Below are 23,681 nucleotides of genomic sequence, written 5' to 3'. Positions count from 1 at the left end.
TGAGTTTCTAATGGCAGTAACTGTCCAGGATCATCAGAATGTGAACAAATACTTATATTGGTGTTTGATTCTGGGGTTGAATAAATATGTTCATTTTTACCATTGAATATTAACATGCATGCACATGCTGGTTTTCTGCAGCCACAGATCTCTCCAGCCTAATAAGAGGCATGTGACATCCTCTCAGACATTAAAACCCGGATTATTCTTGGAGGACATGAGCGCACATCGTTACATAATGTAAATAAAAACATTGCGGCCACCGTGTGTTCAGATTGGTGCGCGCCGCGCGATGTCCCGGATGGTGCTCGCACCGGAAGAGAAGGGGTAGCTCTCCCAGCCATCTTGTGGCAGCATCCAGCGAATTGTTCGCATCAAGCCTCGTAGAATCGGAGGTGAATCCCGCTGAAGGGGCGCCATCATGCCCGGACACCTGCAGGAAGGCTTCGGCTGCGTCGTAACCAACCGGTTCGACCAGTTATTGGACGATGAGTCCGACCCGTTCGAGATCCTGAAAGCTGCTGAAAACAAGAAGAAGGAGGGGGCCGCCGCTGGGTCCACCAAGACCGCGGCTCAAGCCGCCAAGCAGCCGAAGAAGGAGTCACAGAAGGACAGAAAGAACCCGCTGCTGGACAAGAAGGAGGAGTCCCAGGCTCCAGTCCCCCTGAAGAAGGAAGGTAAGGTCTCCACCTGCTCCCCCGCTTGTGTGCGGTGCATGTGCATTTTCGCCTTTTTTGCATCAACTGTCATGTGCAGCTCCTGTTAGCCGCGTTAGCTGCTGCTGGCCAGTTCAACACAGCGTGAGGTCAACCTCCCGGACTGAGCTGAGCCAGACAACAAGAGGGGTCCGTGCTGTCTCACAGCAAACGCTCAGGTGCGTCCCCCCGCGGGGTCCCGTGCACGCCGGCGAGCCTGTGTCGCAGACCTGCTTCCACCAGCATCCGTCAGGAAGGTGTAGCGCTGGGTTGCCGTCTGCTGGAGGATGCTTCGTGCAGCGTCTACGCAGCTCCGCTAGCAGCTGCAGGCTTCGCAAAGCAAATGCGCAGATATTCACCTGCTGGACTGGACGCACGGCTCTTTGTTTGGACTCATGGTTCCTCCTCTCACTGTTAACTTTAGTGTTTTTAAGCGTGGTCCTCAAACTGAGTTCACAAACTCCACCGAGTTAATGCACAGCGAGGCCCGCTGGTACTCAGTAGTGATGGTGGTTGCTCAGACAGATCAGGAGCTTATATGGTTAGTTTGCATGACAGCTGGTTCGTTCCTGCACGAACGCGGTTTAAACTACTGCTGACACAGGCACAAACGCTACATCATGAAATGATCACAACAGCAGAAATGACTGTCTCCTGGAGGTGTTCAGTCCTTTGTTCTTGCTTCTGTGTTTATCAGGTATCAGGCGGGTTGGCCGAAGACCAGACCAGCAGGGCCAGCCAGGTTCCCAGCATCAGGGCGGGCAGGGCGAAGGGCGAACCGGAGACAAGAGGCCGGACCGGAGGCCTCCCCGCGAGCGCCGCTTCGAGAAGCCCAATGAGGACAAGCCTGAGGGCGGTGGAGAGTTCTCCACAGACAAGTGAGTAGCCGTGATGAACGACAAAGAGCACATACTGATAAGCTCAAGGCTGTCTGCCGCCATCACACCAACATGTGTGCGGGGGGTGTTTGATATACAATCTGTAAAGCTCACTGAACCTCCACAGCACAGCCGTCTGTTTTTATTAAGCCTGACCGCTCTGACTCTGACGTCCAGAGCAGATACATGCACGTGCGTCACACAAGCTTTTTCTGCCTCATTCAGCGTCTGTTTGTGTCCCATCAGGCCTTCTGGAGACAGGCCCCCGAGAGGGCGTGGTGGTGGCCGGGGTGGGCGTGGTGGAAGAGGACGGGGCATGGGCCGAGGAGACGGCTTTGACTCCCGTGGGAAGCGAGACTTTGACAGACACAGCGGCAGTGACAAATCGTGAGTCAGTCCTGGACTCTGGGACCTTAGCAGACCAGTGGATCCAGAAATAGAAATGACTCCTTCGCAGCAGCCCATTCTCAAGTGTTTATTATCCAGAGATGCATTCTAGAGCTCCTTACCTGCCAAAGGTTGCAGGACCAGGTGACACCGTTAAATGCATGATGGCGGTGGTGCTTAACACTGAATAATGAGGTCTCAGATTAGGATCAACAGCGCTCTTTCCCATCGAAATCATGTACATTAAGCTACTTTTGAAAACACACTTGAGGTCAAGGGTTGTTGTTGGCTTCAGAGTTACTGTTCATTGTAGTCTGAGTATTTTTAGGCCACAAACAGTGTGTGATGTGTGTGTGTGCTTTCCTTTCTGTTTGCTCCAGCAATCTGAAAAGTGAGGAGAAGCGCAGCGGCAGTGGCTCAAACAACTGGGGCAATGTGAAGGATGAAGTGAGGTGAGTTTTGGAGAGCAGACATGTGGCCTGTTTATCTGAGCGTCACTGTCTGCAGGATAATGATGCACATCTGAAATGTGTTGCTTACTGTGTGCGGTCTGCAGAAAGGCGCTCTGTTTTCCTATTCGCTGCACCAGTTTTAATGGAGCATTTTTGCAGAATAGTGTCTGGGAAATACAGCGCTTTTTTTATTGTTTTTTTTTGTGGAGAAAAAAACATTTGTGACACTTAATGTGTTCAGAAATGTTTACAAATCAATTCTAGCTTTTTATTATTCTAGTGTGTGTGAACATTAGATTATAATGGATGCCACACACAGTATTGAGCGCATGAGCTAGCTTGGGAAGGGACCACTGAGAGGTAATATTTCAGCCGGAGGCAGCAGATGAGTATTGACAAGGTGGCTGTGTGTGTTTGTTCCCAGCGAGGCTGAACAGACCGCTGCTCCTGAGACGGCCCCAGAGGGGGAGGAAAACGCACCTGCCGGCTCTGAGAACAAGTGAGTATCCACTTCCTGTTTGCGCGGTCAATGAGGGAATCTCCAGTAAAAGTCGTCTGAAGCGGCTGGAGGTGGACGTCATCACGCCGTCCCGTGTCACAAATAGTGCGTCCGCATGTGCCTTTTGGTCACAAAGCTTCAGTGCAAACGGGATAAACACTGACTGACCTTTTGGCCCCGGGATTAGAGAGCATGTATAGAGCTAAGAGGATTGGCTGTTTGAGGTTTAAGGTCCTACATTGTTGTGCGCTGGCTCTCCAGGGAGAACGAGGTTGAAGAAGTGAAAAACGAAGGCCCCAAAGAGATGACCCTGGACGAGTGGAAGGCCATGCAGGACAAGGAGCGCACCAAGGTGGAGTTCAACATCCGCAAGCCCAACGAAGGAGCCGACAGCCAGTGGAAGAAGGGATACGTGCTGCACAAGTCCAAGAGTGAAGATGTGAGTATGGATGATATGATGGAGGATAGAGAGCTTTTCCCTTCACTTGAACCTGCTGCCACAGTCCACATCAGCTCTGTGCAGGCCAACACACGTCACTGTGACCTGACATGTCCGTTTAGTCTTTAAGTGTGCAAACTTATCCTTTGACTTGGCTCAGTCAAAAATTAGATATTGCTGCTTTTAGATTTTAAGCATGATGATTTGGCAGGTTGTCAGTGAATCCAAAACCAGACAAAATACAGCAAATACAGAATGAGCAAACATGAGTAAAGCACAGATAAAGGTTAAATTAAGGCCACAAAGAGCAATCATTTATTACAAGTTAATCTTCTAAATATGTTCTTTGTTAATAGTTTTATCTGTACAAGTTTCGTCTGAATGAACGAAGCTGGAACCAGCAGATGTTTGAAGCAGCTGAAATGATCAATCAGTTATCAGAATAGTCACAGATTAATTTTGAGCCATATTTCCAAAGCAGACCGCCTGCCAGCGTCGCTCTGTTTTATGTGTCATGTGATTGATGTATTTAAATAGAAGATTGCTGGGCCCGGTTTGGTAACTCGTGTGTAGCGTGCCCGTCATTGTGTGTCTCACCACCTGATCTGACAGTGTATCCATTAAAAACCTTCTGCTGTCTGTACATTTCAGAGGCCTGTTGGTGCTTTGATTGACGCCGCAGAGACAGAAGCAGACACACACACTCTGTACCACAAGGTATCTGCAGCTCTCACACTCCTTTCACCCACACAGTCCACTGCACATTCAGTGTTAATCTGTATAAAAGCACCTGCTTATAAAATGGTGAATGATTAAACACTCTCTCAAATGCTAAAAATGGTTTCTGCATTAGTTTTTGGGGGGTGGCTCCAGAGAAGTGAAGGATCTAAAGACAGAGTTGGTGCTCAGCACGAAGATGTCCGCTCACTTCATCACCGTTTTGAAAAGCGACCTCTCAGTCAGCGTCTAACACGCTGTCACCATCTGTTTTTATCAGCAGGCCAACCCCGATGAGTCCGGCGACCACCACTTCCGCAAACCAGCCAACGACATCACATCCCAGCTGGAGATCAACTTTGGAGACCTGGGCCGCCCCGGCCGCGGGCGCGGGGGAGCTCGCGGTGGCAGGGGAGGCCGCGGAGGGGGAGGCAGCAGGACGGCACGCGGGGGAGGACGGTCTGAAAAGGTGACAATAAAAGCCGACCGTCGCTGCCAACAACAAAGGTTTAGTGTCCCTCACAAAAGGTTTAGCTCACTGACTCTGAACAGGCTGTGAAACCACTGACTTGGAAAACGTGCTGCGGAACACTGAGGCCCTGAAATAACAGACCAGCCACCACATGCTCCATGATGCAGAGCTCACAGCCTGGATCTGTGCTGCCGTGGTGCTTGGTGTTGTGAATTTAGGGTTTTATAATAGGTATTCATTTAAAGGGCTGGAAGCTGGAATCATTTTCTTACCACTGTTTAATTATTTTTAAATCTCTAAGCCTGCAGCCAACAAGTTAATAATCAGTTAATGTGATAGTTTTGTGTGGTGACGAGTCGAGACAGATGGCCCTCAGTTTTCTTCAGCCCAAACTGACGTATTCTGAATGAGGAGACAGTCCAACATCCAAATGTACAAAACTAAGAAATCGAGCAAAACCTCATTTAGTGTGTTTTGAAGCAGTACATTTCTGGCATTTCTGCTCAAAAATGACTTAAAACAGCTATTCAGGTATCAGAATTATTGCAGACTAATTTTCTGCTGATGGACTTATTATTTCAGGTGTATTTGATTTAGATATTTACTGAATTAAATGAGAATTTTACGCAACTGTATTTTATTCAGGCAAAGTTCTTGTCTCCTGTGTTTTTTGACAACAAGAAATGGAAAAGGAGCTCTGTAGGAAAACATTAGTACATTCCAGAAAGTGAATAATCAGTTAATATTCTAACAGTATAAGTATTGTAAGCATAAACCGAGGTGCTGTGTCAGCACTAGACCATAAAGACCTAAGACGGCCTTTAAAGAAGCGTTCTGAAAGCTGAGCATTGTTAGATAAACTCCACAGAATTCACTAAATCCTTTATGTCTCTGTAGCAGAAACACAAAACTAAAACTGTTTGAGAGCTTCAATTTTGGCTTCAATTGGAAAGTAGCACCTTTGCCCAGTTTATTAACTTTTTTTATTATCAATAAATAATAAAATTTTAGAAAAATGAATTTGTACATATTTAAAGTTAAACTGCAAATAGGTGACACAAGTAAATATGTCAGGTGCTTTGGATGAAAGCATATATGACACATTTGTCTTTGTCATAATTATGGTCATTATTCTGATTAAAACCTCTAGATTATTGCTAATCTGTGTTTTGGTATAACTTTGGGGAACTATGAAAAAGCCACTTCTTTCATCTCCAGTAGTCTCCTCACTGGCAGCTAAACACTAACCATGTTAACACACAGCCCAGTGAAGGGCTGTGTGTTAACAGGTGTCCGGTTCCTGCTGGATAAAGTTCCAGTTCTTGTTCCGCATATGAATTTGTCTCTGTCACAATCTTCCTCCTCCTCAAACATGTCTCTCACCCACTGAGCCAACGTCATAATCTGGGACTAAATCTTCCAATTCATTGTTGTTTTCATCATCAGAGTAACTGCTGCACTCTCTGTCAGTGTCTCTTACCCCACGTGTGCCACCATGCATTTCATCAGTCATGTATTTAATCCCAAAAGTTTAAAAGTATACTCCTTGTTAAAGTCAGGCTTGCCATTATTTTATTTTTTTACCAGGAAAATCTTCTGGAGATTACACATTCGAGCGTAGATTTAGAAAATGTCAACGTTAAGAATGAATCTTTGATGCTGAAACACTCCTGAGATCTGAAGGGGACCTGTAGATTAATTTAATGATCTGTCAGTTCATCACTAAGAGTAACATCTTTAATGTGAGCCATTGTTACTATAAAAACACTGATTACAGCAGCTGCAGTAGAAGCACTCTTACCCTTGTCCTTTGTGTTTGTTCCTGCAGGCTAGCGGAGTGTCAGTCCCCAACGTGGATGATCCTGAGGCCTTCCCAGCCCTGGCCTAAAGGCTCCTTTTCCACCACCAGCCCACCCATCAGCCCTTCCGGGCCCCTCCTCTACGAGGCTTGCATGCTTACCACATCTTCAAGTATATAAGAAAACAGAGGAAAAAAAAAGATTTTAAATGACAAAAAAAGACTGTCATCCCATACCACTCACACCACCAGAGGACTAAAATTTTACCTGTTTTAAAGGAGAACAAAAGACAAAAAAAAGGCGGAAAAAGGACCTCTTGTTACACTGAAGTTTTGTATTTAGGAACATGAAAGCAGGGATGTTTTCATACTTTTTTTCTTTTTTTCAGAGATTATGCATACTTCATAATTCTTTCGAGTCGTTTCTTTTTTTGTGCTGCTTGAATTTATGCTTTTCTGCCATTAGGTTGAAGTGTGTATATCTCTCCCCCTGAAGCTTTTGTGCTTTTTTTTTTTTTTTTTTCCCCCCATTGACTTCAGCTCAGTATTATGGGGTCATCTTAGACAAGATTTTCTACTGGAGTTTTTCTTCCCAGTAATTACACACTCATGTGGTAGCACTACACTACATAGAAAACTCGTACTAGATATCTGACGTATGGCTAAACATGCATTTAAAGTGTAATTACTCTGATCCTGACTACCCATCCCTTTTGCGAGGCACAAATTCAGGATGGGTAACAAGGCAAAGTGACTTCCTACTAAAGCTTGGTATTTTTCTGCTTGTTGTGCAGTGAAAGTAAATGCCTCGTTTCCTTTATTTTTTCTTTTTTTTTTTGATAGCTTGCCTTTTTTTGGTGGACCAGTGGTTAGTAATGCTTTGTATCCCCTGATCCAGATGTGCTACCTGTGTTTTCAGGGTGTCCCAGGGCCCAATGTATATCTCTAGGCTGGTCCTCATAGGTCATACAGACCGTACTACTTGTATCTTCAGGACCACTAAGCAAATATTGTATTTTTTTGTTAAGGATATGTGTGTGCACTTGTGTGTGAGCGTGTGCTACAAAGCGTGAGGTTGAGTGTGTGAATTTGACAGCTAGTTACTTAGGATTTAAGTATTCCTCTACTCTGAACTTGCCATTCTCAAACAGTAGACTGCAAGTTCTCGTGTCTTTTGAGAAGTGATTGTTGAAATCTAGGTCAGAATGATAGATAGACCGTGGACATATCTCGCTCTTACAGTATCTGTAATGTCTTTCAGATCTCAAAGCACTTGGTTTTATCAGCACCAGTCCTCTGAAGATTGTGCCCCCCCCCCTTCTGTAAACCGTATTTGCTGTTTTGTATTTTTATTTTATCGGTGCAGCAGCACTAATGCATAATTTGTCTGAAAGAACTGTCGGCTGTCATTGTGGAACAATCATGAGCTACAGAATGTAACGTAAGCTAATGGTGCTTTGAGCCGCCTGTGTCAGCATTTCCAGTGAGCATTTTATTTTAATGAAGCGGGTATATTTCACATCGGGGTGGGGTCGGAGGGGTGGGGTTAATGAACACAACTGAATTTAAAGCTTTACATGCTGCGCTCTGCAAACGCTTGCTGGTGATGCTCTGATACAGGAGGCCGGAGCAGTTTTCTTGTAGGACTGTTTGAGCCACAAGACGGTGAAACTTTCTCTGCAAACATCCCTGTTCTAATAAATTGCTTTAGAGGTGTTACATGTATCCTGCCGGTGGCTGCTGGGTTGTTTAAGGTCAATGCTGTGATTTTAAGGTGCACACAAAAGTGCTGTGGACTCTTAAATTCTTGAAGCTGTGATTTCAGTACACTACTCCAAGTTAAACCCATATAAAGTTGGGAGGTTAATGGTCCAGAGAGGATTGATTTACACTTAGTTGCCAGTTTATTAGGCACAGATAGCTAAAACTAATGCAGTCTGATAGAGCAGCTCTGCAATGAAGGTCCTAATGTTGAGGCTCTTGTTTTGAGCCTGTTAAAATTGTACTAAAAAGAGTTCAGAACATTTAAGCTGCCCTCATTTGAATAATTTGGTTGGACAGAAAGACTTAAACTCAACATCTTTACAAACTACAGCGTCCAAAATGAGTCAACACATCTCTACAGTAACTTCATGAAGGAAGGGTTTATGCTACTGCTGGGCCGCTGTGTTGGACTGACCGGTGTTAGCTAGCTGTGCCTAATGCAACTTTACGTCTTGAACCAACTGACGGTCATTCGTGTATATTGTGCATTGTCTGTAAATGTAACTTTCATATAAGTAAGTTTTGGGTTTAAGCCCGTTTTACAGTGAAATTTTAGACCAAATTCTCTGTTTTGAAAGATGTAATGTTGCCTCGTGTCAACCTGATAATGTGCGACATAACGTTAAATAATGGAGGCTGTCCGAGAACCTTTCCATCAGTAAACATTAAAGTAACTTAAAAGTAGTGCTCAATCAAATGCTTTTTATGTCAAGTACAATTTAAATTAGACGTTTGGGGACGTATTTCGAGACCTTGTCACTCTCAGTTTCTATGGTTGTCTGCTTTTATTTAGCTATCGAGGTGACTTGAGTGGCTAAATTTAAGTCTTGAAACAATTTTAAGCTAACAAAGTGCTTAATAATCTTGCATGTTCGAAGTATGATAATTGAACCAAGATGTGTCACTCCTTTCCATTTCCGTTATCGCCGGCAGAATCCCACTTCACTGAGGTTTGCTGCACGCATGCGCTGAAAGACTCGTAGGCTTCCGTCTGAATGATGGCAGAACTTCATAAACGTCGACATGAGCGCGGCGACAGAAACTTGTCTCCCGCAGGAGCATCCTCTCAGACCGAAAGAGCCACATCCGGCGACAGCCCCGCGGCAGCGCTCAGACTTTTAGCTGCGGGATTTTACGGAGTCAGTTCATTCCTCATCGTAGTTGTCAACAAAAGCGTCCTCACCAACTACAGGTAAAGGTACAAAGTACATGCAGCGTACTAAGTCCAAGCTTCCTGTCGGACAGTTGACCGCCTGTGTGTCAGCCATGACAGCAGGGCGGAGAGCGGCAGTTTGAATAGCGGGGACCTGAAGTGTGGAGCAGACTTACTGTGGATTTAGATCGTGTTCATACAGAGGAGGAGAGGAGGCTCGTCCTCCTCAGTCTGGCCTGAACAGTGTGTTTACACCTTCAACAGGTTGATCACGATGGAAACAGCCGTAGCCCCGCAGCGGCCCTCTCACCTGGAGGTTTAGACTAGCCTTCAACCAAACTGAGTGCAATTTACAGAGTATTTAGAGAAAAAGCTTTAAAATTCACATTTCATGTATTCAGGGATAACGAATTATTCATATTCTTTCCTTTAGTAAAAGTATGAAATCCACAATGTAAAATACTCATTTACAAGTGACAGTCTTGCATTTGAAATTTAGGAAGCGGAAGTAAGAGTTTTTACCAAATTGTCTTAAAGCAAATTCTATCTTGCAAATGAACTGAAGTGGAATTCTCAAACCATAAAACTCACCTTTTCTTACTGGGTCTGGTATGACCAGTAGCTCACAGTGGCTAGTGTTAGAAAAACTTCACATAAATATTGCTGTGTAGTTAATATTATCAAATCATTTCACTGACTTAATGACTCCCGTCTAGTTGTGCTACTGTTGAAGTTTTACCATTCACTGACAGCTCATACTGTAAACGTTTGAAAATCAAGATATTTATTACGCAGCAGAATGATCCTTGTCGGTGTTATGTGGTATTGTATGTCATAAAGCTGTATTATTATCATTACTGAACTGCAATGTGCAACAATAGGCACGCAGCTTGTTAATGTAGTTATGTTGTAAGCGGTTGAGGTGGAGCTTATTTGTACTATTTGAATAGTAGTAGATAGTTAAATTTACTGTATAGCAATGAAAAAATGTTATAATTGTTTTTTGAATTGTAATCTTGAAAGTAGCATTTTAACAGTCAGATGTTGCAGAGCACATGTAGTGGAGTAGAAGTACAAAATAGCATCCATGAAAGTACCTCTGTCAAACATGTACTTAAATAGGGTAATTTAGAAGGTTTATTTGCTCTTTCTGCCATGTTGGTCTTATAGAAAATATGCTAAATCCTTATTTTATTATTTCTATTTTGACGTTTTGCATAAAAACAGTCAAGAATAGCCTCTGAAACCCCACTTGCGTAACATGTTTGTAAGTAGAGATGTCCTCCTGAGCAGAAATATTACTGAGGGAAGTGAACCTGCGCTAATGTTGTCGAGTATTTGCATTATTGACCCGTTTTCTCATTCGTGCCATTTGTGTGCGTGTTTTACAGATTTCCATCGTCAACATGTGTCGGAATCGGCCAAGTAAGTTTTGTCCCACACTGAGTCACAGATGCTTCCTGCTGACCTGAGCGCAGCCTGACCGTCTCCTTGCTTCCATAACCCCGCAGATGCTGGCAACCATCGTCGTTCTGAGGACCGGGAAGATGTTGGGCGTGATCTCGTTTCCAGATGTGGATCTGAGTATACCACGCAAGGTGAGACTGTGAAGTGGCTTCCTCACTTGGTCTGAGATACATGACAATGAGAAGAACCCCACTGAAGATCGAAACTGCTGCTTTTGTGTGTGTGTGTGTGTGTGTGTGTGTGTGTGTCTTTCCAGATGTTCCCACTGCCTCTGCTGTACGTCGGGAATCAAATATCAGGGCTGTTTGGGACACAACGACTCAAGTTAGCGCCTGTTATCTGTGAATTGGTGTGTTATTATACAATAAGAAACATGATTTCATGAAACATGCAACAACATAGCATGTTTTCCTTTCTCCTAGTTTGCCCATGTTTACAGTCCTGAGGCGGTTCGGTATTTTTATCACCATGGTGTTCGAGGGATTCTTGCTGAAGTAAGTTCGGCTTCATGTTTCTTCAGCATCGTTTAACAAGAATGTTCTCACACCTGCAAATGAATGATTCGAAGCCATTTCCTCCGCTCACAGAAAGTCTTCCACTACGTCGGTTAAAATCACGGTGTTCACCATGATCCTTGGCGCCTTTATTGCAGCCAGGTGAGCTGGCCTTATACACATGTACTGACATTATCAAGCTTACAGGCGGCACGCGTGAGCCTGCATCTCACCCTCTGACACACTTTGTGTTTCGCAGCGCTGATTTAGCTTTTGACCTTGAGGGCTACGTATTCATAATGCTGAATAATGTCCTGACAGCGGCCAGCGGGGCGTACGTGAAGCAGAAACTGGATTCCAAGGTGAGCGGGGCAGCTAATCGTACTACCTCGCTGTGAGCGATGCGTCTTTGCTGCATCATTTGTTGAAGGATAATACTGCACGCTGCTGTTCCTGTAGGAGCTGGGCAAATATGGCCTCCTCTACTACAACGCTCTAATCATGATTTTCCCCACCATGGCATATGCTTACTACTCAGGGGACTTACAAATGGTAGGCTTTTTTTAAACACAAATTGGTATTTTTAATTTAGTGTGCGACATCTAGTTAATGCTGACAATCTCCTCTGTGTGTGTGTGTGTGTGTGTAGGCACTGCAGTATAATGGATGGTCTGATCAGCTGTTTGTTGTGCAGTTTCTGCTCTCCTGTGTCATGGGGTAAACTCGAGATCCATAATTCATTAATAGATAATATCCCGCATGGCTGCTCTTGTCTAATTCTACTTCAATGTGTTGCACAGCTTCATCTTAATGTACTCCATCATGCTGTCCACACAGTACAACTCGGCACTCACCACCGCCATCGTGGGCTGTATTAAGGTACGTCACTTGCGGGCTGGTAAGACTCATGAATGCAGACGTGTGCAGTGACTCTGTCTGTGACTCCTGCAGAACATCCTCGTGACCTACATTGGAATGGTGTTCGGTGGAGACTACATATTTACCTGGACTAACTTCATAGGCCTGAACATCAGGTAAGAGAAGCAGCAGTTAATTTGTGCTGATGGTAGCTGGTGTTTTCTGCGTGTGAACACATTTTGATGCGTATATTCCCCACAGCATTGCTGGGAGCCTGGTGTACTCCTATATCACCTTCACACAGGAGCAAACAAGTAAGAACCTTTAATTGTTTAAGGTTTTGTCAAGTTTTCCTGTTTTTTTTATTTGTATGGAGAAAAAAAAGCTGCAATATTTGCACAAACTGAAAATGCTGCAGGTTGCTGAGATGTTTTGCATCACGTCTAACAGAAAAGGCGTAAACCACAGAGTCCCGACCCGGCACTGAAGAACTGCGCACATCCACATTTCATGTTGTGTGTCCTGTATGTGGAGACATGTTTTTAAACCATGCTGTAAAAACATGTTTTTGTTTTTTGTCAGATATTTTTGCTGCAATCATTAAGTGTTTTCTGAAACACTATGTACAACTTTCAAATCTATAATTACGACAAAGTGCCTTAATTGTTATATTTGATAAATCAATAAAAGTAAAGTACAGATTATGATTTTTTTTCAATACTATTTAATACAGTACTCACATGCCGTAATCATTCCCTTTCCTCCATACTGACTTTTAATCGATTCTTGTCTAACACAAATACTCTGTTAGAAAAGGAGACAAAATCCAGTCTGTTAAAAATACTTTCCCAGATTCAGCTGAAATGAAGCTTAGCTGGAAGTGGCCACCATGATACTATCACCTGTTACCAATCAACCCGTTCCACAACTTTCCCAGTCTTTAGTTGCTCCTGAACCAACATGTTTGAAACATGTTGCTGCATCAAATTCAGAATAAGCAGATATTTACAAATATATAGATATTTAAAAATCAATTAAGCTGATGAGGTGAAACATTAAATATATTGTCTCTGTACTGTTTTCATTTGAGTATATGTTAAAAAGGATCTAATGGTGAAGTGCTGGGTTTTTGCTGTATTCAAGTCTGCACAGTTTGAAAACTCACAATGCAACAACTCAGACTCATTAATACATTTATTAAATATACCCAATGTTATTCCATTCATAGCCAGGTCTTGGAATACAGTTTTTATTCATGTCGTCATTTACAGAGAAAAAAAACAAGACATCATTGTCAACAAAGGGAAAGAAAAGACTACATGGATCAACATTATTTGAGACAAACTTATCTTAAATCTGTGAATGTAAGTTCAAAGCTGGAGTACAAAATAAAACGCTTAAGCATTAAGCTGAACAGCTACTGTACCAAAACAAATGAAGGTCTTCCAGCTCACACACCCATGTCAACCTGGTCTGTTTAACAGCTGGACACCCACTGCTCTGAAGCCACTCACTGAGGAAAGACAGTAGATAACTGGAACTGAACACTTTGAGTCAGCAGAGGTTTTAAACCAAAGGCAAGCTGCACACTCAACCACCACGTGGGCCTTCTTCTCTTTAACACACAAAAAATGAGGCTCTCTGCGACAGACATTTCAGATCGAGCAGGTTCACACGGGAATGGGAAGTGCTGCCAAACAGAGAGGGAAAGAGGAATGGCTACTTTTTTTATTACATCCATCTCAGAGCAACACAGGCAAACGATCTCTCAACAAAAAGCACGGCCTACAAGGAAGACCAGAAAATACAGAGATAAACAGACAGTTATCAAAAATGTACCAACTGCTCAAGGTAAGAAATCTATACAAACTTTACATTAAAAATCACGGACATTCTGTCTAGTAAAAACAAAGCGTTAAGCAAAGCACTGACCATGAAAATCCAAAAATACAGCCATCTTCTACATGACGAGTTATAATACAGGACATCACTGATGTCAGCTGCGTTACACAAACAAACCTGCGGGGGGACTAGCCCATTGGTTTATTTATCAGAATCGAACAGCCATGATCAAGGCCAGAGCGGGTTCAGAAGTGAAGGAGTGAAAATGTAATTCTGCTGGGTTTCGACACCACTCCTTATCGATAAAGATGAGAAACATACAATCAAAGTGCAACTAAAGAGGGCCGGCAGCAGCACCGGCCTCGCTCCTCTTGTGTTTTCTTTTTTTGCCTCTTTTTGACAACTTCGGCACAGAATCGTTTAAAACATGTCCCGTTTCATCAAATGTTCAAATAGCTTGAACAGCACTTACCCATCATAGTTTTCTTTTGTTAAAAAATATAAATATCTCTTGTGTAAAAAAATATCACAGGTGGTTTCTTTTCTTTGAGTACAAATAGAAAAAGGAAATTCTTGGCAAAATTTTGTCAGTCAGTCTCCGGAAAGGGAATGAAGATGATGGGTAGAAGATGTTCTGCAGGACATGATGGAGCTGTGGTACTTTGGGATGAGCTTTGCAGGCAGTCAGTACATGGATGGGTTGGAGGGACGGTGAAGCCGGGTGGGGAGGATCCACTGCCCCTCCAGGAGGACCAGCTGCAGTTTGGTTGGCTGTGTTCTTCAAGGTGTGACCTTCAGTGACCTTTGACCTTATCTAAGAGTGAGTCTTTGCTCTCAGGAGATACTGCGCTCACGGGCCAAGAGGGGCTCATCTTCCTCATCACCCCTTACCTCTGCCCGTAAGTGGGATTACGGGGAATATTTTTTCACCCCAATTCAGTGCCTATTAGTCAGCATCACTGAACTCTGGATCCTTCAGTTCTCCTGTGTTCTGGATGGTTCCACCTCACTTTGGCGCAAAGGTTCTGCCTCCGTCCTGCATCTCTTGGCCGGCCTTTCATGTGCTGTTGCCGTGTCTCTGTGGTCCAGTGGAGGCTCCAGAGAACCATTTCGGTCGTGGCTGGGCGCGCTGGGCTGGCTGCAGCCGTTGGAGTTGTTGTCTGGAATGGGAGGAGGAGCCTCCACTGCTGGATGAGAGGGACCGTTGGACTGAACTGACTCAGGTTTGACTTGATTAGCTGAAGGCAACTGAACGCCTTCCACTGGGTGGCTTGAATTGTGGCTTGCAATACCTGCCAAAGACAGTGAAAAGTAAGCAGTTAGAGACCATTAAAATATTAAAGACACAAAAACTTAAACTGCAGACACTGTGGGATATCCACAGTAAGAAGGACTGCAGACTATCGAAAGATGTCATTGCTGAAATGATTTAATTTATTTGGCAATGCTAGCAGCATTACAAATGAAAATAATTCCCACTGTAATGATGTGGAGGCAGAAACAGATATATTAAAACCTGGGCAAAAGAAAAAAATGATGGCTGGATATCATTTAGTGGTCTCTCAGATATTTTAAATAACTTATCTGGTGCTCTGGCACATTCATATATTTCTATGTCATTAAATTGTGGGTGATCCAGAGAGCATTTTATACATTATGTTTCCTGTGTCACGTTAAAATAAAGGCCAAGTGAAGCTGAAGACCACTAAATCAGCGGGAAGACAAGTTTGCATGGCTGGACAGAGAAAAGACATGGTAATCTGATTAAATTTTCATTGTGTCTTGGTTTAGACTTTAAAATGAAAGGAGTCTTTAATAACAGTTTGTGTGTGCACTCTGGTAAGTACTTCACATTCACCAGCTCACCGTTCTGACTGCTGCTGTCTTCCTTCTCCGAGTGGCTGGCGCTGCTGCTGGAAGTGGTGGGAGGAGGCGACGCCGCCCTGCTGGACGTCACGCTCTCCGTCTCGTCCAGTAATCTGTCCATGTAGTCTCTGATGACACACAGCAGCACACCAGCTGTTACACACAGCCTTGACATGGTCTAAATACTAAAAACATGTATGTGGTCTGGTCTGCCATTATTTTTCTAACAGTGATTGCAGGTGGGTCCTAGATAATTGTAGTGTGTCATGCACACTTTATGTTGCAGTACATGTAGTCCATCCCAACAATTTGCTGTGGGACAGTGAGATGCTGTGGCTGTTGAGGTGGTATCACCAGTTATGTTGCCACACCCAAAAGGTTTTCCATACAAAAAAAAATGCCAGGTAAACCAAACTCATTTCATTCATTCACTTATATACACATTTTTTTAATTCCCATATTTTCTCATTGTTTCCATAAAACAAGTTTAAATAGACTTGAACTCATATGCCAAAATGAATGAAAATCCATCCTGACGGATTAGTTCAGGCCCTGTTTTGAGAGTTTTGTCTTAGATCTCATTGTGGATGAAAACAAGGTCATTTTTTTCTTCTTCAGTACATTGATGTTATAATATACCCATCAATTATAGTTAGAAAGAAAATATAATAAAATTTTTACTAATTTAGTTGGGATTGTCTACCCAGTGGTCAGGCTTGCCTTTGTACAGCACATTAGACTCCTGGTGTCTTCCTGAAGTATTTCAACAGAATAAGAACTGATGGATATTTAAGATCTGCTTGAACAAAGCTTAGTGTTACATGTGTGTCTGAAAAAAGGACCCACCAGCGGCCGACTTATTTTCACGCAAAACAAATTGAGAATCTGTTTACATCAGTAAGTTTGATCTGTGTATTATGGTTCTGAATCATGAAACATCTTTAGGAATATTAGAAACAACAAACATAACCAAACATAAAACAAGAATACCATTTATTCTATGAATAATATCTGTATTAGTAATACCCTATACAACTGCATATATGTTGTTTTTTTTTTAAACTTACGTGACACCAGGGTGAAGGTTGTATTTCCTTTTCCCAAGTCTGGTTTGCTGTGCAAAGAAATCATAACGCTCAGACTTCTTCCACATGTAATAAAAGGCCACACATTCTCCTACAGACCTAGTTCTCACCTGAAAGATTTAATTCAGCAGACATGAAATAACCATTATTACCATCGTCTTAAGAGATTGATTCAGTACAATTTCAAATAAGAGACAAATCAAATTATTCATTTGGTCATATCATCTACAGACACTTCAACACTGTAAAAACGAAGAAATTTGATTTGTCTCAAAATGCAACAAGGTTGAAATGTAGCCAATTCCAACCCTGAGCATCCAACAGCCACATAACAACAAACACATCAACATGAATTTAACATGGTCATGATTACCAAAATTATTTTAATGTTATCAATATACTCTCATGACATATTAAGCAGAAATGGTCATTAATGTAACTCTGAAACATTTCTCTTACCTTGTTGGCCTGTATTAAATGAAAGTCTTTCCCATAAGCTTTTAGTCCTTGTTCAAAATTTCTACATTCCTCTTCAGTCCAGACAGAAAGCTCCTCTGTCACAAAGAGAAGAAGTATTAATCTTACACCTGCAAGACCCTCTTCATAATATAAGTCCAAGCACAGAGGGACATATCACACCACACATGCTCCATCAGAGAAGACTGCAGGTAAATATGTGACGGACTTTATTGTCTTCTTACCTCTGGCTGCTTTTACATTAAACCTAAGTCTTCTTAAAGCTTCCTCTGTGTCAAAGTCACATTTCACCAGCTCATACAAAGCCTACAGGGAAACAAACAAATGTAAAGTTTACTTTACCCGTGTGAAAAGCTAGAAACATGTCATACAGCACTATCACAACTCACTTGATTTAAAGCAAGATTTCAACAAACCCAAGAAAAGATCAACAACATATCGGTCTGTATTACACCTTCCCCCTTCCCCTTCCCTACCCCGTCTCTGGCATTCAGTTTAAAGTCCAGTCCTTTCCACTCAAGATGCAAATCTTTAAAAGTGGCTTAAAAATACACACTTTCATTTTCAGTACTTAACTAAAACAGCTGGGTAGTGTAGTCTTTAACTGAAGGCACTCAAACTTCAGCCACAGGTGATACACAATTACTGACTCAAAATAAACTACAGTGGTCGTGTTTATTGTTATGATGGAACACGTCACCCAGTGCAACCCTTTGGCTCACTTTTAATGTTTTGATTGATTACAATGACGGCCTGTGGCACAAAGGCATAAGATATATCAGGCACAGACAACAGGAGAATCCAATTACTGTAGGTTTTGGTCTTTTCATGGGATTTGTTCACAAAAAGAAAACATAGACCTTAGCCAGCCTTGCAACCCAGTATAAACTAAGGATATATTGCTGTCACCTGTTCATTGTCTTTGATATGGGATCCCTCTGGGATTGCATCCACTCCCTTCTCCTCGCCCGTCCGCCTTGATGCCTCCGTCAAAAACTCCACCACTTTGCCTTCAGGAAGACACTCGGGGTTCCACAACAACTGGTCATCATTTTCATAAACTACAAGAAAAATTCAAAGCAAACAGGCAATGTGATGTCAGCCTTTTGTCTACTGTACCATCTTCAGTTCTTCTGACAGTGACAGTGACGCAACAAACAGCCATCTTACCTTTTTCATTGTCTTTATATTTACACAGACCAACAGGGGTTTCTGCCTGATACATGGAGCCCACCATGATTTCCTGATGGGAATAGTGACAGTCAGACAAAGGGATTAGACAAACATAAACTGACACTGCTCATGATGCAAATCCTGACATAATAGGAGGACGTCTGTATGTAAAATAATCCGAGCGAGGTGTTTAGAATTTAAAACAAACCACGTTTTTGTTCTAACAAATGGTTTTAGCAGTGTAGTGTAAATCCAGCTGCAGCCTGACAGAACAAGTTTCTGACACACTGATAAATGAGGTTCATGTATACCTTTTTCCAGTCTTCAGATGGAACATAGTCTTCATCTTCATCTGACTCCTCCTCTGCATCATTGTTACCTGCGAGACAATGAATGAACAATAAATCTCACAAGACAATCTGTAGGGTTTTCTAATACAGACATCAACACACAAAATTTAGTTGCAACAAGAGCAAAAAAGAGGAAGAAAATAAGGTAAGATGGCTCATACTTTCAAAGTACTTGAGTTTCTGTGGGCGAATAAGTTCTGCTGTGCCAAGGGACCGGACGGAGCGTGTGCGACCCTCAGATGTTGCCTGGGCCTCATCCCCTTGTCCTGATGAGTTCTTTACACCCTCACCCTGAAAACACACCAAAAGGTTGCAAACAATGCTGAAATTAGACAGAACAGTCAAGACAAAATATATTAAGCTGATGGAAACCATATCATTGTCAGGAGAATGAAGATATACCAACATACCTCATTTCTTTTCAACTCGCCAGTACTTCTGCTGCTTTCATCATTGTCTAGGTCCTCTTCCTCATCCTCTTCATCATCATCCTCTTCTTCCTCAGGTTCTTCCTCCTCTTCCTCATCCTCATCTGCTGGTGAACCGCCGCCATAGCCATATAGATTCAGCAGCTCATGAATGGGCATCTCCCCCTCCTGTTGAAAGAAAAGTGACACTGTTTTCTAAACTGTAAAACTCTGAATTGATTGAATTTACATCGAACAATCTATTGCCTAAAGGAATGATTTTTATCTAGATTTAAAGAACAAAATTCCAAACTCAGGACGGGAGCTGGCCATTACTCTCAAATGAGAGAGACTGTTGAAATGTTGAGCTACACAGCAAAGTTTATTACCAGACAGGGCTAACAAAACCAGATATGAGCTCAAATCCTGAAACTCACCCGTGCAAGATCTTCAATCTCGTTGGCGTTGGTCTCATCTGCTGCCTCCAACATTTCCTCTTCCTCCAGGGTGCGTTCATCATCAAAGTCATGGACAAGCATGTCTGCTGATGGGTCGAAATCATGGTCATCGGAACCTGCTGAACCTCCTAGAAAAATAACAGCAAATATAAAAGATTGAAAATATGAATGAATGAAACATTAGAGTAACATAACATGGTCAACATGTATAAAATCTTCTATCTTGGTCTAAGTAATAGTACATTAGATAAAAACACAATGAAACCTCTTACAGATAAAATACCCAGATGGGGAAGTCTACAGGAACTGTTTACCAAAAATCAAGTCATCTCACAGATGCAAAAATCTACATTGATGATCATCATTGTGATCATACTCATTGATTTCCAGTGTTTCCCAAAATGGCCTCCTATATTTAGAGATATTAAAATGCTTGATACCAGTGTATAAACACAATGGAAAAAATCTCTGACAGTAGCCAACTTCATATTGTCTCACAATACATATTCTAATTTTCTTGCCCAAACCTAGACTGAATAAGCAAATTGCAGGTATATTCACACAGGTTTGCCTTGCAGTTGTAGTACTTTAGTATTACTTAATAAACTGAACTATTGTATACAAACCATTAGAAAATGTTTAACATAAAAATTCTATTTATTAAGTATTATTGTTGTTAATAACATAATAACAATAATTTGATATTATACAGGTAATCAATTCGGGAATAATAGCAGGTTCAACTCCTGTGTTTTGGATTTTGGTGGAGCTGATTTCCTTTCTTACCATTTATCCAAAATTTTAAGTTTGGATGTAGTTTTAAACAACAAATTGAATCCGTATTATACATAACATAGAAGTTTTTACCACAGATTTTAAACCTATGTCATATACCCAACACGATTAAAAAAAGGCTTCAACTTCACGTACCTGGGCTCGAATTCCCGAGGGAGGGCTGGAAAACGGAAAAGAGGGACATAAATAAAGTTAAAGAACAGCTTCAGAGGCAAAGATGTCATTGAATGTACAATCAGAAAAGGTCCGCTGCAGTTTGTAACTTCACATATTGAAGTTGTTCTGACCGGGAAACATAAATGGGAGTGGAGAAAAAGCGCGCCCGACCCTGTGCCCTAAAAGCTGACTGCAGTTTAACACGAAAAGAAACAAAGAAGACTATCACTACTTCCTGTAGGAAAATTTCGGCTGTATCTCAAGACTACGAACACTATAGGTAACTAACAATGGTGTTTACCGCCCGTCTTCAATCACAGTTAGCCACAACAGGCGAGTGCTCAGTTAATTTACTCAACTGGCTAACTTACATCACAAATTACAAGTCAATCCTCCTTTATATATTTAGCTAACGCGTCCAAGTTAAGCTTTATATCAACCGCCACCACATAATGCTATAAAACAACACGCAAAATATCTCTAACCATGAAACTATGGCTATATATCTGATTAAAAACGTCAATATATATAGCAAAGTATTCTTAAACAAAACCGCCAAGTAACATCGCTAACGCCGCAGCTACCTTCCGTCAGGGCTAGCGCAGCTAACGTTAGCTAAATCCGAAGTTTACTAAACATGCCTGTGTCCACAAATGGCTATTATCTAGCAACGCAAACAGCGGGGTCTTAATTTCGTGTAGTAAAGCCACAATACACACACGATGTACACACTCGACTGAAGTAACTATCTTGCGGTATAAAATTATTTTTCCTAATATTTATTTCACTTTCTTACCTCCGCCATGTTTGCAATCCTGTTGGGTCACGTCAGGGGTCAGCGACAGTTCCCGGATGTAGAGCCCCGCCCACCTGCGGTATCAAGAGCACAACGCTTCCAATGAGTGGATGCTGCTGTGACATACATGAGTTATTATGCCCATTATGTAACGTTATATTCATAAAGACCAATGATCAAACTAAACATATAGGTTTAAAAATTCTATTGTATTGAACACCTGTAATACCCTGTGTTTTCGATTTTTTCATTACATTTAAATCATTGAAATTCAGTGTATTGATATGCAGTAAAATAAGAAAGACAGTCAGGAATAGATATATGTGAAATGCTTTTGACCCTTTGTTAAAGTAGTCTAAATGCAGTATAAATGGAAATAGCAGTGGTGTTGACCACTCTCATTAGAAACTGACCTTTAGAACATATACGAATCAACTTCACAAAAGAAAGATGCAGAAGCTTTTTCAGGCTTTTGATTATATTTTCAAGTTCAAATCCTAGAAAGATCCTGGAAATCCTGGAAAATCAAGAAGAATAATATCAAGGATGTCAAGTTCATAGCAATATCGGATCCATAGAAAACATACTTAATATGCAAATGTTGTGTTGTACATACTGTAAATTCTCATGTCCAGACTGTAATGCTGCACCAAAATGGTTAATTCAAGGGTGGATTACAGGTCCTTGTGAACAGGGATGAATATTAAAAATGAAAGATGAGTACGGACATAATTCAACACAATGTGAGAGATAAAGGAGTGTACAATATAAAGAAGTTAATAACAAATAAATTAAATAATAATAAGTGTTTTCATTCACCGGATGCCAAAAAGAGCATTTTACAGTGGATCACCTGTTTGAAGTGACAAGGGCCAAAACACCTGACTCGACTTCAAAATAACAGTTCCATTATAATGGTCAGTAGCTTGAGTTTAGTATAGCAGCATGCACTCTTCTTAGCAAAGGATACATTCATAATACAAACTATATATTTTTTTTCATGATTATAGCCAGCCAGTAATGATACTATTCCATGACACACATCAATGTGTCAACAAGTGTACCAGTTAATGCAACTGTCTCTTCTTGGAATTACTGATTTATGTTCATGATAGTTGGCACACACACCACTATGTTGCTATGTAGAGAGCCATCACCTCAGTTTGTTGTAGGATCGATATCTCAAGCGATCCATTAGACAACACTTTGCTAAATCCATGGCAATAAAAACCCTGCAGTTCAGACATAAAAGATCAATTCTTTCTCTTTAACATTTGCAAAACTGTAGTCAATTAGGGATCATAACAATGGCCCTAGATTCCCACACATATCCTGAATGACCAGATTGACATCCGTTGTTAAAGGTGCATGATGATTACCAAAGATAATATACACCATTTACTCAGGAATCACCTGAAGAAGACTTTGGAAAGCGTGTGACATCACTGGAGACTCTGCTTAAAAGCGCTGATGAGGGCAGATGTTTTCTCAGAATAAACAACATGAGATCCCTACTCCTGCTTATGATGCTGCTGAGCATGTTGTGTGCAGCTGCAGCACAGGGTCAGGCTCAGGATAACGCAAACACACTGAGGCTGTGTGGCCGGGCATTTCTGCGGGCGGTGGTGTACACCTGTGGCGGATCCAGGTGGAGAAGACTGTTGGGAGAAGAGGAGACTTTGCAAGACGGTGAGTACACAGCCACTTTAATCCATATTTTTTGCTTTGCAGTTAATTTTCCAAATGTAAACCAAATTACAGCCTTGACTTCTGGTAAACAGAGACTGATCTCTTGGCAGGTAGTGAAGAGCCAAAACTGAAGACAGCAGGCGTGCAAGTGATGGCCCGTCATTGGCGAGACCAAAACCAGGCACTGATATCAGTGTGCTGTGAACTAGGCTGTCGAAGGAGTGACCTCTCCATGCTCTGCTAGAGGGGAACATCCCAAGCGGGTCATCATCAATCTGTCATAATCATTCATTAGTTTAAAATATATATATATATATCTGCAGAACATTGTTGAGTTGTGAATGTGATTTCATTTTCCATGCTAGCAAAATAAAAAACACCATGAATTTTGGCTAAAAATCTGTGTTTTATTTTTTTACACATTACAAAATATACAACTCTCTATCTTTTCCTGTGGTAAATGCATGACTAAACTGAGTCTCATCTATCAGAGTCCATTCAATGCTTACAACAA

At 41.9% G+C, this 23,681-nt stretch overlaps 3 protein-coding genes across 5 annotated transcripts; 2 read left to right on the top strand and 1 right to left on the bottom strand.

The window, feature by feature from the left end:
• The first annotated feature begins 320 nt into the window (after positions 1-320).
• Positions 321-8,771, top strand: serbp1b (SERPINE1 mRNA binding protein 1b). Of its 2 annotated transcripts, none has more exons than XM_041948740.1 (9): positions 321-677; positions 1,393-1,573; positions 1,820-1,960; positions 2,341-2,412; positions 2,837-2,911; positions 3,173-3,350; positions 4,002-4,067; positions 4,351-4,536; positions 6,368-8,771. In XM_041948740.1, exons 1-9 carry the CDS (start codon positions 422-424, stop codon positions 6,425-6,427), a joined length of 1,215 nt encoding a protein of 404 aa, XP_041804674.1. In that variant the 5' UTR covers positions 321-421; the 3' UTR covers positions 6,428-8,771. The 2 variants fall into 2 exon arrangements, with proteins under 2 accessions (XP_041804674.1, XP_041804673.1); XM_041948739.1 differs by having other exon boundaries at positions 4,348-4,536.
• Positions 8,772-9,090: 319 nt separating this feature from the next.
• LOC121615171 (UDP-glucuronic acid/UDP-N-acetylgalactosamine transporter-like) lies at positions 9,091-12,771 on the top strand. The gene is made up of 13 exons (XM_041949408.1): positions 9,091-9,293; positions 10,646-10,679; positions 10,766-10,852; positions 10,978-11,045; positions 11,144-11,215; positions 11,309-11,377; positions 11,475-11,577; positions 11,675-11,767; positions 11,865-11,932; positions 12,016-12,094; positions 12,167-12,249; positions 12,335-12,387; positions 12,524-12,771. Exons 1-13 carry the CDS (start codon positions 9,097-9,099, stop codon positions 12,532-12,534), a joined length of 1,017 nt encoding a protein of 338 aa, XP_041805342.1. The 5' UTR covers positions 9,091-9,096; the 3' UTR covers positions 12,535-12,771.
• A 478-nt stretch (positions 12,772-13,249) lies between these two features.
• mier1b (mesoderm induction early response 1b, transcriptional regulator) lies at positions 13,250-21,526 on the bottom strand. Of its 2 annotated transcripts, none has more exons than XM_041949276.1 (13): positions 21,479-21,526; positions 20,662-20,686; positions 19,711-19,859; positions 19,277-19,462; positions 19,028-19,157; positions 18,828-18,895; positions 18,514-18,586; positions 18,253-18,404; positions 17,568-17,649; positions 17,326-17,420; positions 16,849-16,976; positions 15,782-15,909; positions 13,250-15,207 (listed from the first exon to the last, which is right to left on the bottom strand). In XM_041949276.1, exons 1-13 carry the CDS (start codon positions 21,485-21,487, stop codon positions 14,891-14,893), a joined length of 1,542 nt encoding a protein of 513 aa, XP_041805210.1. In that variant the 5' UTR covers positions 21,488-21,526; the 3' UTR covers positions 13,250-14,890. The 2 variants fall into 2 exon arrangements, with proteins under 2 accessions (XP_041805210.1, XP_041805211.1); XM_041949277.1 differs by having other exon boundaries at positions 16,849-16,895.
• Between the last annotated feature and the right edge of the window lie 2,155 nt (positions 21,527-23,681).

This window comes from Chelmon rostratus, chromosome 12 (assembly GCF_017976325.1).
Source record: "Chelmon rostratus isolate fCheRos1 chromosome 12, fCheRos1.pri, whole genome shotgun sequence".
Lineage (NCBI taxonomy): Eukaryota > Metazoa > Chordata > Actinopteri > Chaetodontiformes > Chaetodontidae > Chelmon > Chelmon rostratus.
Note: the sequence above shows the minus strand (reverse complement) of the source record. Positions and strands in the feature narration are given on the sequence as shown.

Coding starts and splice junctions, on each gene's coding strand:
- mier1b (XM_041949276.1), bottom strand. Junction 16,977..17,325: donor ATTTAATACAGGCCAACAAG/GTAAGAGAAATG, acceptor TAAATCTTTCAG/GTGAGAACTAGGTCTGTAGG. Junction 15,910..16,848: donor AACCTTCACCCTGGTGTCAC/GTAAGTTTAAAA, acceptor GTGTGTCATCAG/AGACTACATGGACAGATTAC.
- LOC121615171 (XM_041949408.1), top strand. CDS start 9,097: ATGATGGCAGAACTTCATAAACGTCGACATGAGCGCGGCGACAGAAAC. Junction 10,680..10,765: donor CATGTGTCGGAATCGGCCAA/GTAAGTTTTGTC, acceptor ATAACCCCGCAG/ATGCTGGCAACCATCGTCGT. Junction 10,853..10,977: donor ATCTGAGTATACCACGCAAG/GTGAGACTGTGA, acceptor GTGTCTTTCCAG/ATGTTCCCACTGCCTCTGCT.
- serbp1b (XM_041948739.1), top strand. CDS start 422: ATGCCCGGACACCTGCAGGAAGGCTTCGGCTGCGTCGTAACCAACCGG. Junction 678..1,392: donor AGTCCCCCTGAAGAAGGAAG/GTAAGGTCTCCA, acceptor TGTGTTTATCAG/GTATCAGGCGGGTTGGCCGA. Junction 1,961..2,340: donor CACAGCGGCAGTGACAAATC/GTGAGTCAGTCC, acceptor TGTTTGCTCCAG/CAATCTGAAAAGTGAGGAGA.